The 15,895-nt window shown below is 37.8% G+C and overlaps 1 protein-coding gene across 2 annotated transcripts in view; it reads right to left on the reverse strand.

Moving 5' to 3' along the window:
• Window positions 1-15,895, reverse strand: part of C6 (complement C6) — a 92,674-nt gene that overhangs the window by 12,148 nt on the left and 64,631 nt on the right. For both annotated transcript variants that reach the window (XM_067730598.1, XM_067730597.1), the window contains exons 16-17: window positions 14,457-14,547; window positions 5,241-5,482 (exon numbers count right to left, since the gene is read on the reverse strand). In XM_067730598.1, the coding sequence (XP_067586699.1) occupies window positions 5,241-5,482; window positions 14,457-14,547 (333 nt within the window). The remainder of the gene's footprint in view (window positions 1-5,240; window positions 5,483-14,456; window positions 14,548-15,895) is intronic.

Below are 15,895 nucleotides of genomic sequence, written 5' to 3' on the forward strand. Positions count from 1 at the left end.
CTCAGCAGAAACTCTACAAGCCAGAAGGGAGTGGCATGACATATTTACAGTGATGAAAGGGAAGAACCTACAACCAAGATTACTCTACGCGGCAAGGATCCCATTAGGATTCGATGGAGAAATCAAAAGCTTTACAGACAAGCAAAAGCTAAGGGAAATCAGCACCACAAAACCAGCTCTAGAACAAAGGCTAAAGGAACTTCTCTAAGTGGGAAACAAAAGAGAAGAAAAGGACCTACAAAAGCAAACCCAAAACAATTAAGAAAATGGTAATAGCAACATATGTATTGATAATTACCTTAAACGTGAATGGATTAAATGCTCCAACCAAAAGACAGAGGCTCACTGAATGGATACAAACACAAGACCCATATATGTGCTGTCTACAACGACCCACTTCAGACCTAGGGATACATAGAGACTGAAACTGAGGGGATGGAAAAAGATATTCCATGCAAATGGATATCAAAAGAAAGCTGGAGTAGTGCTACTCCTATCAGATAAAATAGACTTTAAAATAAAGAATGTTACAAGAGACAAGGAAGGACACTACATAATTATCAAGGGATCAATTCAAGAAGAAGATATAACAATTATACATGCACCCAACACAGGAGAACCTCAATACATATGGCAACTGCTAACAGCTGTAAAAGAGGAAATCGACAGTAACACAATAATAGTGGGGGACTTTAACACCTCACTTACACCAATGGACAGATCATCCAAACAGAAAATTAGTAAGAAAGCAAGGGCTTTAAATGATACAACAGACCAGGTAGATTTAATTGACATTTAGAAGAAATTCCATACAAAAACAGCAGATTACACTTTCTTCTCAAGTGCACATGGAACATTCTCCAGGATAAATCACATCTTTGGTCACAAATCAAGCCTCAGTAAATTTAAGAAAAATGAAATCATATCAGGCATCTTTTCTGACCACAACGCTATGAGATTAGAAATCAATTACAGAGAACAGAACGTAAAAACCACAAACACATGGAGTCTAAGCAATACATTACTAAATAACCAAGAGTTCACTGAAGAAATCAAAAAATACCTAGAGGCAAATGACAATGAAAATACGACGATCCAAAACCTACGGGATGCAGCAAAAGCAGTTCTAAGAGGGAAGTTTATAGCTATACAAGCCTACCTCAAGAAACAAGAAAATCCCAAATAAAAAATCTAACGTTACACCTAAAATACCTAGAGAAAGAAGAACAAACAAAACCAAAGTTAGCAGAAGGAAAGAAGTCATAAAGACCAGAGCAGAAATAAATGAAATAGAAACAAAGAAAACAATAGCAAAGATCAATAAAACTAAAAGCTGGTTCTTTGAGAAGATAAACAAAATTGATAAACCATTAGCCAGAGTCATCAAGAATAAGAGGGAGAGGACTGAAATCGATAAAATTAGAAAATGAAAAAGAAGTCTTAACAGACACCGCAGAAATACAAAGCATCCTAAGAGACTACTATAAGCAACTCCATGCCAATAAAATGGACAACCTGGCAGAAATGGACAAATTCTTAGAAAGGTATACTTTCGAAGACTTAACCAGGAAGAAATAGAAAATATGAACAGACCAATCACAAGCACTGAAATTGAAACTCTGATTAAAAATCTTCCAACAAACAAAAGTCCAGGACCAGATGGCTTCACAGGTGAATTCTATCAACCATTTAGAGAAGAGCTAACACCATCCTTCTCAAACTCTTTCAAAAAGTTGCAGAGGAAGGAACACTCCCAAACTCATTCTATGAGGCCACCATCACCCTGATACCAGAACCAGACAAGTATACTAGAAAAAAAGAAAATTACAGACCAATATAACTGATGAATATAGATGCAAAAATCCTCAACAAAATACTAGCAAACAGAATACAACAACACATTAAAAGGATCATACACCATGATCAAGTGGGATTTATCCCAGGGGTGTAAGGATTCTTCAATATATGCAAATCAATCAATGTGATACACCATATTAACAAATTGAAGAATAAAAACCATATGATCATCTCAATAGATGCAGGAAAAGCTTTTGACAAAATTCAACACCGATTTATGATAAAACTCTCCAGAAAGTGGGCATAGAGGGAACCTACCTCAACATATTAAAGGCTATATACAATAAAACCCACAACAAACGTTATTCTCAATGGTGAAAAACTGAAAGCATTTCATCTGAAATCAGGAACAAGACAAGGATGTCCACTGTTGCCACTATTATTCAACATAGTTTTGGAAGTCCTATCCACGGCAGTCAGAGAATAAAAAGAAATATAATGAATCCAAATTGGAAAAAAGACATAAAACTATCACTGTTTGGCGATGACATGATACTATTCATAGAGAATCATAAAGATGCTACCAGAAAACTACTAGAGCTAATCAATGCATTTGGTAAAGTAGCGGGATACAAAATTAATGCACAGAAATCTCTTGCATTCCTATACACTAATGATGAAAAATCTGAAAGAGAAATTAAGGAAACACTCCCATTTACCATTGCAACAAAAAGAATAAAATACCTAGGAATAAACCTACCTAGGGAGACAAAACACCTGTATGCAGAAAACTATAAGACACTGATGAAAGAAATTAAAGATGATACAAACAGATGGAGAGATATACCATGTTCTTGGATTGGAATAATCAATATTATGAAAATGACTATACTACCCAAAGCAATCTACAGATTCAATGCAATCCCTATCAAATTACCAATGGCATTTTTTACAGAACTAGAACAAAAAATCTTAAAATTTGTATGGAGACAAAAAAGACCCCAAATAACCAAAGCAGTCTTGAGGGAAACAAATGGAGCTGGAGGAATCAGACTCCCTGACTTCAGACTATACTACAAAGCTAAAGTAACCAAGCCAATATGCTACTGGCACAAAAACAGAAATATAGATAAATGGAACAGGATAGAAAGCCCAGAGATAAACCCACTCACCTATGGTCAACTAATCTATGAAAAAGAGGAAGGGATATACAATGCAGAAAAGACAGCCTCTTCAATAAATTGTGCTGGGAAGACTGGAGAGCTACATGTAAAAGAATGAAATTAGAACACTCCCTAACACCATACACAAAAATAAACACTAAATGGATTAGAGACCTGTATGTAAGACCGGACAGTATAAAACTCTTAGAGGAAAACATAGGCAGAGCACTCTTTGACATAAATCACAGCACGATCTTTTTTGATCCACCTCCTAGAGTAATGGAAATAAAAACAAAAATAAGCAAATGGGACGTAATGAAACTTAAAGGCTTTTGCAAAGCAAACTACAAACAAGATGAAAAGACAACCCTCAGAATGGGAGAAAATATTTGCCATCGAATCAATGGACAAAGGATTAATCTCTAAAATATATAAACTGCTCATGCAGCTCAATATTCAAACAACAAACAACCCAATCCAAAAATGGGCAGAAGACCTAAATAGACATTTCTCCAAAGAAGACATACAGATGGCCAAGAAGCACATGAAAAGCTGCTCAGCATCACTAATTAGTAGAGAAATGCAAATCAAAACTACAATGAGGTGTCACCTCACACCTCACACCATCATCAGAAAATCTACAAACAAGAAATGCTGGAGAAGGTGTGGAGAAAAGGGAACCCTCTTGCATTGTTGGTGGGAATGTAAATTGATACAGCCACTATGGAGAACAGTATGGAGGTTCCTTAAAAAACTAAAAACAGAATTACCACATGACCCAGCAATCCCATTACTGGGCATATACCCAGAGAAAACCATAATTCAAAAAGACACATGCACCCCAATGTTCATTGCAGCACTATTTACAAGAGCCAGGTCATAGAAGCAACCTAAATGCCCATTGACAGATGAATCAATAAAGACAAGTGGTACATATATACAATGGAATATTACTCAGCCATAAAAAGGAACGAAATTGTGTCATTTGTAGAGATGTGGATGAATCTAGAGACTGTCATACAGAGTGAAGTAAGTCAGAAAGAGAAAAACAAATGTCGTATATTAACGCATATATGTGGAACCTAGAAAAATGGTACAGATGAACCGGTTTGCAGGGCAGAAATTGAGACACAGATGTAGAGAACAAACATATGGACACCAAGGGGGGAAAGCGGTGTTGGGGGTGGTGGTGTGATGAATTTGGAGATTGGGATTGACTTATATACACTAATATGTATGAAATGGATTGCTAATAAGAACCTGCTGTATAAAAAAATAATTAAAATTAAATTTAAAAAAGAAAATTGTGTGGCAGAATAACATATTATGACATGGAAATAGTTTCATGATATATTTAGTGAAAAACAGCAATATATAAAATAAGATGTAGTAGATGATCCTATTTTTTAAAAAATTTGTAATATAATCAATGCCACCTCTGAGGTGTGTGAGGCCCCAGGGACATTTTTTTAATGGGGTGCCTCTTTATATAAATGATTAAAGTCACTTCAAATTAGTGTCAGCACCATCCTAGCTGTCTGATCTCAAGCAATTTGGAGAAAGACTACCTTGCTGGCCAGTGGCTCACCAGGCTTCTCTCTGGGAATGAGGTCTAGCTGTGAGTGAGGGATGACTCTACAGGTGGAGTCCCAGAGCTCCTTGGAACATCTGGTTGACCCCATGCCTGGTGGGGGAGAAAAGCAGAAGAGGGTAGGAGAATGTCCCACAAGGAAGAAACAGGGCCTTGGCCCATGAGGGTCTATGTGTGGGCTCAAGACATCCTGCCTATATAACCCTGCCAACCTGGGGTGATTCCAGGCACTGCAAGAGGACTTCAAAAAATTTGAGGCAGATGCTTCTGGTAATTGGTATCCATGTCTAGGCTCAGGGCACTGTACCTGTGCTGGCCCCAGCTGGTTCCAACTGCCAGAGGAAACTTAGACAATTTTGATAAAGGCCCTCCAAAGCTGGGGATGGGGAAGAAGAGTACCTAAAGCATAGATCAGGATGGGTGTTCTTCTTACTGGGGTCTAAGGGTGGGACTGATTATGTATGTGCAGAAAAAGATTGGAGAGATTTACACCAAAATTGTGGATGGGCTGGGTTCTACTTTTCCCTTCTATTTCAATCAATTCATAAATTTTTTTTACAATGAAAAGAATCATTTTTGATTAAGGAAAGTTATTTTAAAGAAAGAATGTATAAATGCAAGTAAGATATACTAGTTGAGATGAAGGTTAAGTGAGAGCTTTTCCAGTATGGGTCACTGCTGGAGCTTACCTGAACATTTTTCCCAGTCGTAGCAGGTGTCATAGCCACAGGATTCTTTCTTTGTGCTACTGGATGAAAGTTTTGTCCTTTCAAGACCCCATTCTAGCTGTGGACCGTCTTGGCATGAACCAATATGTAGAAAATGGAGTTGCTGATTGTTTAAACAGTTCTCGGCCAAAAACTTACAAGCGGTTGAAGTAAAGTGATGACTGGAGCGAGTATCAAGCACACAGATATCTTCTGAATAAAGGCTGTCCAAGAGAGGAAAGCAAGCATTTATATATGAAGACTAGAAAAGAAGAGATGGCGTGCAGCCAACTCATATGTTAACTTACCACCCAGCTATTCTTTCCCCCAATTTCTCTCCTTTCAGGCTCTCATTTTATCTGGCATGCATTGGGATTCCTCTTTCTAAAATTTCACTTTAAGCATGGTACTACTCCCAATTGCCTTCAAATTAAAGTCTGAATTATTAAATTCTGATGATCAAAATCTTCCATATTTTGACCCAATCAACTTTTCTTTCTAGAATCATTTTTCCATCCTCCTTAATCCCTCTTTATCATCTGAAAATTTGACAATTTTCTAAACTAATAAGATTATTGTTCCTTTGCTACCATGCCAAGCCCTACTCAATCAATGTCGTATTGTCTCTCCTCTCTGCCTATCTGCATCCAGATCAATTCCTGGCTACATTTTGAAGCTAATCCTGATCGACCTAGCCGATGGTAGCCTGTACCTCCTCTGAACACTTTTTTAACACTTATTAATTGTAATACAAGAGTCTTATATATAATTTTATATATATATAATTTTATATATATATATATATAATTATATAGCTTTGTAAGTGTGTTTGTATTGTGGTTAAGAACATGAGCTTTTAAGTCAATTAATCCCTGGGTAACTTGCTAAATCTAAGTAAATGGATGGGTCCTGCTAACAAAAGGTTAGCCATAGTCCTTCTCTTGCTGAGAGGACAAGAACGCCTTGATTACTCCAAATATGAGTTTCTTCTCTAATGTCAACTTTAGAGTTAACAATCAGTGCACCAGTATGTAAAATTGTTTCCAGAAACTGAAGCCCATAGCTGAGAACAAAAGGCCACTTTCTGAGAACTTAAGCTGTGGGGTCAGTCACTCTCAGAAACATCCTCAATGCCATATAAAAGAGGACTGAGGAGTATAGAAAGGGGCTAGAGAGGTAAGACTGAGCTGAAATTCAGACAGTTCCAGAGGACAGTCTGTATTCTCATGGTTGGGTATTGCAAAGATAAAGATAGAAGTTTCCTCTGGGTTAAATGGACAATGGGAACATTTTAAGTACTCCCTTAAAAGGCCATTTGCTGGGTGAGGGGACCCCAGCTGCAAGGAACTCATACAAAGTGGACCACTTGTGGTTAATACTGAGGAGGGTAGATAGAGCCATCCTTGGGTTGAATTCTTTCAGTGGAATGTTACAGAAAAAGACCCTGTAGTGTTCTCATAAATAAATAAACAAACAAATTAATGTGTCCCTACAAGTGTTTGTTCACTTGTAGCTCAGAGGAATGTGGGAGCGAATCAGTGTTAAAAGTGAAAAAAAAAAGTTGGTGCAAAGAAATAGAAGAAAAATTTAAAAGTAACAATTATGGACACACAGTTTTAAAGATGAAAATTGCCTTAGAACAGTCTGCATTGTTTAAAATATATATTTCAAAGTAAAAAAAAGTGAAATATCACAGCTGGGCACAGTCTGTTGGCTTCCTACTCCGTTATTCATTCTCTCCCTCAGTCATGTAACTCTAATTTTATTCAAAAACGCTTTTGCTTCTAGCCAAAGAACTGCATTTCATAGCCTCCCTTGCAGGTCCACCGGGCCACGTGAATAAGAGAAGAGTAATGAGATGGACGCCATGATAATTTTCCCAGGAACTCTCCTTAAAAAGAGAGACTGTGTCCATTTCTGGTCTTCCTTCCTTTGTACTCCAGCAGGGAAGTCTTGGATCATGAAATAAATTTAAGAATGTCAGAAAAGAAAACTGTACTTTGATAAAAATAAATAAATAAGTAAAGTATCAGTTGTACTTCAATAAAAAATAAATTATGAATATTAGATTTTAAAAAAATGAATGGCAGAACAGAAAGCAGGAAGGAGAAGCAGTCCTATCTGAAATGAGAGAATCACCAGACCATCCCTAGACTGCCTTCCCCCGCATTTATTTTGTGGGATAGAGAAACAAAACTTTACCTTAAGCTAATGTTATTTCGGATTAAATTCCCCTGAAAGCATCCCTTAAATTAATAAGCACCCTTGACATGCCAGGGTTAGTTCATGTAAAAAAAGGCAGTTATAACAGCAGAGAGTCGTGGCAGCCATATAAGGATATATCATTTTTCATCAAGCTCTCTGCCACCACATGAAAGACTAATCTCACAAAGGGATGTGTGTGTGTGTGTGTGTGTGTGTGTGTGTGTGTGTGTGAAGTCCATGCTCACACCTCTTTCTCTACTCCAAGCTTTTGGAGGCACAAACTTGCCCTATATTTAGGGGGAAGAGAAAGCCTTTGATATACATGAGTTTGATTTTAAACTGGACAGGAATGAGTCTTTAACATCAGAATGAGACTATTTTTTTTTAAAACATCTTTATTGGAATATAATGGCGTTACAATGTTGTGTTAGTTTCTGCCGTATAACAGGGTGAATCAGCTATACGTATACGTATACCCCCATACCCCCTCTCGTGCCTCTCCCTCGCACCCTCCCTATCCCACCCTTCTAGATGGTCACAGAGCACAGAGCTGATCTCCCTGGGCTATGCAGCTGCTTCCCACTAGCTATCTGTTTTACATTTGGTAGTGTATATATGTCCATGCCTCTCTCTCACTTCGTCCCAGCTTACCCTTCCCCCTCCCTGTGTCCTCAATTACATTCTCTACGTCTGCGTCTTTATTCCTGTTCTGTCCCTAGATTCTTTAGAACCTTTTTTTTTTTTATTCCATATATATGTGTCAGCATGCGGTATCTTTCACTTTCTGACTTACTTCACTCTGTATGACAGCCTCTAGGTCCATCCACCTCACTACAAAAAACTCAATTTCATTTCTTTTTATGACTGAGTAATATTCCATGGTATATATGTGCCACATCTTCTTTATCCATTCATCTGTTGATGGAAACTTAGGTTGCTTCCTTTTCCTGGCTATTGTAAAGAGAGCTGCAATGAACATTGTGGTACATGACTCTTTTTGAATTATGGTTTTCTCAGGGTATATGCTCAGTAGTGGGATAGCTGGGTCATATGGTAGTTCTATTTTAGTGTTTTAGGACCCTCTATACTGTTCTCCATAGAGGCTGTATCAATTTATATTCCCACCAACAGTGCAAGAGGGCTCCCTTTTCTCCACACCCTCTCCAGGATTTATTGTTTGTAAATTTCTTGATGATGACCATTCTGACCCGTGTGAGGTAAGGCCTCATTGTAGTTTTGATTTTCATTTCTCTGATGATCAGTGATGTTGAGCATCCTTTCATGTGCTTGTTGGCAATCTGTATATCTTCTTTGGAGAAATGTCTATTTAGGTCTTCTGCCCATTTTTGGATTAGGTTGTTTGTTTTTTTGAGCTCCTTGTAAATTCTGGAGATTAATCCTTTGTCAGCTGCTTCATTTGCAAATATTTTCTCGCATTCTGACGGTTGTCTTTTCATCTTGTTTATAGTTTCCTTTGCTGTGCAAAAGCTTTGAAGTTTCATTAGGACCCATTTGTTTACTTTTGTTTTTATTTCCATTTCTCTAGGAGGTGGGTCAAAAAGGATCTTGCTGTGATTTATGTCATAGGGTGTTCTGCCTATGTTTTCCTCCAAGAGTTTTACAGTGTCTGGCCTTACATTTAGGTCTTTAATCCATTTTGAGTTTATTTTTGTGTATGGTGTTAGGGAGTGTTCTAATTTCATTCTTTTACATGTAGCTGTCCAATTTTCCCAGCACTGCTTATTGAAGAGGCTGTCTTTTCTCCACTGTATATTCTTGCCTCCTTTACCAAAGATAAGGTGACCATATGTGCGTGGGTTTATCTCTGGGCTTTCTATCCTGTTCCATTGATCTATATTTCTGTTTTTGTGCCAGTACTATACTGTATTGATTACTGTAACTTTGTAGTATAATCTGAAGTCAGGGAGTCTGATTCCTCCAGCTCCATTTTTCTTTCTCAAGTTTGCTTTGTCTATTCAAGGTCTTTTGTGTTTTCATACAAATTGTGAAATTTTTTATTCTTGTTCTGTGAAAAATGCCGTTGGTGGTTTGATAGTGATTGCATTGAATCTGTAGATTGCTTTGGGTAGTAGAGTTATTTTCACAATGTTGATTCTTCCAATCCAGGAACATGGTAAATCTCTCCATCTGTTTGTATCATCTTTAATTTCTTTCATCAGTGTCTTATAGTTTTCTGCATACAGGTGTTTTGTCTCCTTAGGTAGGTTTATTCCTATGTATTTTATTCTTTTTGTTGCAATGGTAAATGGGAGTGTTTCCTTAATTTCTCTTTCAGATTTTTCATCATTAGTGTATAGGAATGCAAAAGATTTCTGTGCATTAAAGTAGTATCCTGCTACTTTACCAAATTCATTGATTAGCTCTAGTCATTTTCTAGTAGCATCTTTAGGATTCTGTAAGTATAGTATCATTTCATCTGCAAATAGTGACAGTTTTGCTTCTTCTTTTCCGATTTGGATTCCTTTTATTTCTTTTTCTTCTCTGATTGCTGTGGCTAAAACTTCCAAAACTATTTTGAATAATAGTGGTGAGAGTGGGCAAACTTGACTTGTTCCTGATCTTAGAGGAAATGGTTTCAGTTTTTCATGATTGAGAATGATATTGGCTATGGATTTGTCATATATGACCTTTATTATGTTGAGGTAAGTTCCCTCTATGCCTACTTTCTGGAGGGTTTTTTTTTTTTTTTTGTCATAAATGGGTGTTGAATTTTGTCAAAAGCTTTTCCTGCATCTATTGAGATTATCGTGTTGTTTTATCTTTCATTTTGTTAATATGGTGTATCACATTGACTGATTTGCGTATATTGAAGAATCCTTGCATTCCTGGGATAAACCCCACTTGATCATGGGGTATGATCCTTTTAATGTGCTACTGTATTCTGTTTGCTAGTATTACATTGAGGATTTTTGCATGTATGTTCATCAGTGATATTGGCCTGTAGTTTTCTTATTTTGTGACATCTTTGTCTGGTTTTGGTATCAGGGTGATAGTGGCCTCGTAGAGTGAGTTTGGGAGTGTTCGTCCCTCTGCTATATTTTGGACCAGTTTGAGAAGGATAAGTGTTAGCTCTTCTGTAAATGTTTGATAGAATTTGCCTGTGAAGCCATCTGGTCCTGGACTTTTGTTTGTTGGAAGATTTTTAATCACAGTTTCAGTTTCAGTGCCTGTGATTGGTCTGTTTATATTTTCTATTTCTTCCTTGTTCAGTTTTGGGATGTTGTGCTTTCCTAAGAATTTGTCCATTTCTTCCAGGTTGTCCATTTTATTGGCATATAGCTGCTTGTCATAATCTCTCATGATCCTTTGTATTTCTGCAGTGTCAGTTGTTATCTCTCCTTTTTCATTTCTAATTCTTTTGACTTGAGTTTTCTCCCTTTTTTCCTTGATGAGTCTGGCTAATGGTTTATCACTTTTGTTTATCTTCTCAAATAACCAGCTTTTAGTTTTATTGATCTTTGTTATTGTTTCCTTCATGTCTATTTCATTTATTTCTGATGTATTCTTTATGATTTCTTTCCTTCTGCTAACTGTTTTTTTTGTTCTTCTTTCTGTAATTGCTTTTGGTGTAAGGTTATGTTGTTTATTTGAGTTGTTTCTTGTTTCTTGAGGTAGGCTTGTATTGCTATAAACTTCCCTCTTAGAACTGCTTTTGCTGCATCCTGTAGGTTTTGGATCATCATGTTTTCATCGTCATTTGTTTCTAAGTATTTTTTGATTTCCTCTTTGATTTCTTCAGTGATCTCTTGATTATTTAGTAGTGTATTGTTTAGCCTCCATGTGTTTGTATTTTTTACAGATTTTTTTTTCCTGTAATTGATATCTAGTCTCATAACATTGTGGTCGGAAAAGATACTTGATATGTTTTCAATTTCTTAAATTTACCAAGGCTTGTTTTGTGACCCAAGGTATGGTCTATCCTGGAAAATATTCCATGAGCACTTGAGAAGAAAGTGTATTCTATTGTGTTTGGAAAGAATATCCTATAAATATAAATTAAGTCCATTTTGTTTAATGTGTCATTTAAATCTTGTTTTTCCTTATTTATTTTCATTTTGGATCATCTGTCCATTGGTGAAAGTGGGATGTTAAAATCCCCTACTATGATTGTGTTACTGTCTATTTCCCCTTTTATGGCTGTTAGCATTTGCCTTATGTATTGAGGTGTTCCTCTGTTGAGTGCATGAATATTTACAATTGTTATATCTTCTTCTTGGAGTGATCCCTTGATCATTATGTAGTGTCCTTCTTTGTCTCTTGTAATAGTCTTCATTTTAAAGTCTATTTTGTCTAATATGAGAATTGGTACTCCAGCTTTCTTTTGATTTCCATTTGCATGTAATATCTCTTTCCATCCCCTCACTTTGTCTGTATGTGTCCTGAGGGGTGAAGTGGGTCTCTTGTAGACCGCATATATATGGGTCTTGTTTTTTATCCATTCAGCCAGTCTATGTCTTTTGTTTGGATCATTTAATCCATTTACATTTAAGGTAGTTATCAATATATATGTTCCTATTATCATTTTCCTAACTGTTTGGAGTTTGTTATTGTAGGTCTTTTCCTTTTCTTGTGTCTCCTGCCCAGAGAAGTTCCTTTAGCATTTGTTGTAAAGGTGATTTGGTGGTGCTGAATTATCTTAGCTTTTGCTTGTCTGTAAAGGTTTTAATTTCTCCATCCAATCTGAATGAGATCCTTGCTCGGTAGAGCAATCTTGGTTGTAGGTTTTTCCCTTTTATCCCTTAAAAATGTCCTGCCACTTCTGGCTTGCAGAATTTCTGCTGAAAATTTAGCTCTTAACCTTATGGGGATACCTTGTATGTTATTTGTTGCTTTTCCCTTACTGCTTTTATTATTTTTTCTTTGTATTTAATTTTCGATAGTTTGTTAATATGTGTCTTGGCATGTTTCTCCTTGGATTTATTCTGTATGGGACTCTCTGTGCTTCCTGGACTTTATTTCCTTTGCCATGTTAGGGAAGTTTTCAACTATAATCCCTTCAAATGTTTTCTCAGACCCTTTCTTTTTCTCTTCTTTTTCTGGGACACATATAATTCAAATGCTGGTGCATTTAATGTTGTCCCAGAGGTCCCTGAGACTGTCTTCAGTTCTTTTCATTCTTTTTTTCTTTATTCTGCTCTGTGGTAGTTATTTCCACTATTTTATCTTCCAGGTCACTTATCCATTCTTCTACCTCAGTTATTCTGCTATTGATTCCTTCTATAGTATTTTTAATTTCATTTATTGTGTTGTTCATCATTGCTTGTTTGCTCTTTAATTTTTCTAGATCCTTGTTAAATGTTTTGTATTTTCTCCATTATATTTCCAAGATTTTGGATCATCTTTACTATTATTACTCTGAATTCTTTTTCAGGTATACTGTCTATGTCCTCTTCATTTGTTTGGTCTGCTGGGTTTTTACCTTGCTACTTCATCTGCTGCATATTTCTCTGTCTTCTCATTTTGTTTAACTTACTGTGTTTGGGGTCTCTTTTTCCCAGGCTGCAGGTTTGTAGTTCCCGTTCTTTTTGATATCTGCCACCAGTGGGTGAGGTTGGTTCAGTGGGTTGTGTAGGCTTCCTGATGGAGGGGACTGGTGCCTGTGTTCTGGTGGATGAGGCTGGATCTTGTCTTTCTGGTGGGCAGGGCTGCTTCCAGCAGTGTGTTTTAGGGTGTCTATGAACTTAGTATGATTTTAGGCAGCCTCTCTGCTAATGGGTGGGGTTGTGTTCCTGTCTTGCTAGTTGTTCGGCATGAGGTGTCCAGCACTGGAGCTTGCTGGCCGTTGGGTGGAGCTGGGTCTTAGGACTGAGGCGGAGATCTCTGGGAGAACTCTCGCCTATTGATATTACATGGTGCCGGGAGGTGTCTGGTGGTTCAATGTCCTGAACTCAGTTCTCCCACGTCTGAGGCTCAGGCCTTACCCCCGGCTGGAGCAGCAAGACCCTGTCAGCCACATGGCTCAGAAGAAAAGGGAGAAAAAAAGGAAACAAAGAAAAAAATAAAATAAAATAAAAATGTTTTTAAAATAAAAATATTAATAAAATTTAAAAAGTAATAAAAAAAGGGAGCAACCAAACCAATAAACAAATCCACCAATGATAACAAGCACTAAAAATTATACTAAGATAAACATAAAAAGCAGAAACTAGTCAGTCACATACAGCAATCCCCAAGTGTACGGTTGTTCCCAAAGTCCACCTCCTCAATTTTGGGATGATTCCTTGTCTATTCAGGTATTCCATAGATGCAGGTACATCAAGTTGATTGTGGAGATTTAATCCGCTGCTCCTTAGGCTGCTGGGAGAAATTTCCCTTTCTCTCGTTTGTTTGCACAGCTCCTGGGGTTCAGCTTTGGATTTGGCCCCACCTCTTCATGTATGTTGCCTTCTGGCATCTGTTCTTCACCCAGACAGGATGGAGTTAAACGAGTGGCTGATTATGGTGCTCTGGCTCACTCAGGCTGGGGCGACGGGGGGGTACAGATGAGGGGCGAGCCTGTGGTGGCAGAGGCTGGCATGATGTTGCACCAGTCTGAGGCACACCTTGTATTCTCTCGGGGAAGTTGTCCCTCGATCATGGGACCCTGGCAGTGGCGGGCTGCACAGGCTCCCAGGACAGGAGATGTGCATAGTGACCTGTGCTTGCACATAGGATTCTTGGTGGGTGCAGCAGCAGCCTTAGCGCTTCATGCCCATCTCTGGTGTCCGCACTGATAGTTGCAGCTCGTGCCCGCAGAATGAGACTGTTTTAGTAACAAAAGCCATGCAAACTTAGTGGACAAGGGTGAGAGGCAATTAAGAAAGCTTGCTACCAAGTGGGGAAGGAAGAATTCAACAGAGCATAGGGAGTATTGGTTATGTGAAGAATTAATATGCTTTGTGTTCATGGTTCAAGAAGCCTAGCTCCTCCATTAAGTTGGTTACACTAGACTGGTTTTCCATTTCTAAACAGAGTCCATAGAGTATCTCTTACCCACAGTCTTCTTCTGGAGACATGCAAATGCATTCAGATCCCAACTGTTTTTGTCCTGGTTGACAACTGCCTTTTAAGAGTTCCAAGGTATCTGAATCAAAAGAAAATGAAGATAAGAACAATGCACACCATGGATTTCAAGTGATAAGTTTGAATTTAGGAGAAAAGGCAGTGGTGAAAAGTTCTCATTTATCTTTTGGAGTTAGAGCATTCATTTTGGCTTTTCCAAATATGTTGTCATGAAATAGTCCATCTGAAAGGTCCTTTCTAGCTCTAGGAGCTGTCGTTTTCCAACCTAGAACTGCTGCTAAGTTCAGAGAACTAAAGAAAATGGAATTGGTGAAATTTTTGCTCATTTGTTATTCAAACATTTATTGAGCGACTATGATTTCCCAGCACCGCCATAGGTTCTGGGGATAGTGGGTTGAGAAAAATTTGACCCAGATCCCATGCTCTCAGAGCTTCTAGTCTTGTGGAGCAGACAGACATTAATCAGAAAAACACACTGTACACATAGAATTGCTGCTGTTATTAGTGCTATTGAAGAGAAAGCATATAATCAAGAAAATTGATGTAGCCAGGAAGGTTATGAACAGTAAAATGGGAAGAGAAAAGGGAGTGTGTTTGAAGCAAAGGCAATAGCAGGCATAAACATGGTCAAAAGAGAGGTAATGTGTGACTTTCTTGGAACTGTAAGAAAGCCAGGGAAACAAGGGCATGGAAAACGTACAGCCAGAGAGATGGCTGTGTGGCAGACTGTGTAGGGTCATAAAGGGCTTTCAAAGGATTTTTCTCTTATTTTATAAGCAGTGGCAAGTCTTTGATAGGTTTTAGCAGGGGGTGGTGTGACAAAATCACGTCTGGATTTGGAAAAGAAGTTAACTTTGGTTTCTCTGTGGAGAATGAATTTGGAGAGGCATGGTGGTCAAGAGAATAGACAATTTATGAGGTTATTATAGTAGTTTGGGTGAAAGAGAATGGGAATTTTGACCAAAGTGCTAGAGGTGGAAATGGAGAGAAGTGGATGAACTTGAGACATTTTAAGCACATAAAATGGATGATATTGCATATTGTGGGTAAGTTATGAGAACTGCCAAGTATAATTCTTAGGTTTATAGTTTGCATGAGAGAATAGATATTGGTGCCTTAACTGAAATAGAAAATACTAGAAGATGTTAGTTGTAGGGAAGCTATGGTGATGACTCAAGAATTCCTCTCTGCATATGTTGAATTTATAGTCTCTTTAAGACAGCCAAACAAAACAGACACATAGGAATTTGAATATTCAAGTCTAAAACTCAGTGGAGAAGTCTGTGATAAAGATTTAAATTTGTTATTAGCCTATGGGGGAATCATTGATGCTATGGGTATGGGTGAGATTCCCCAGCAGGAGAGTGTAGCATGAGGTGAAGGGACAGATCTGAGCCTTGAGGAACTAC

The sequence above is a fragment of the Pseudorca crassidens genome, chromosome 3, assembly GCF_039906515.1.
Source record: "Pseudorca crassidens isolate mPseCra1 chromosome 3, mPseCra1.hap1, whole genome shotgun sequence".
NCBI classification, from domain to species: domain Eukaryota; kingdom Metazoa; phylum Chordata; class Mammalia; order Artiodactyla; family Delphinidae; genus Pseudorca; species Pseudorca crassidens.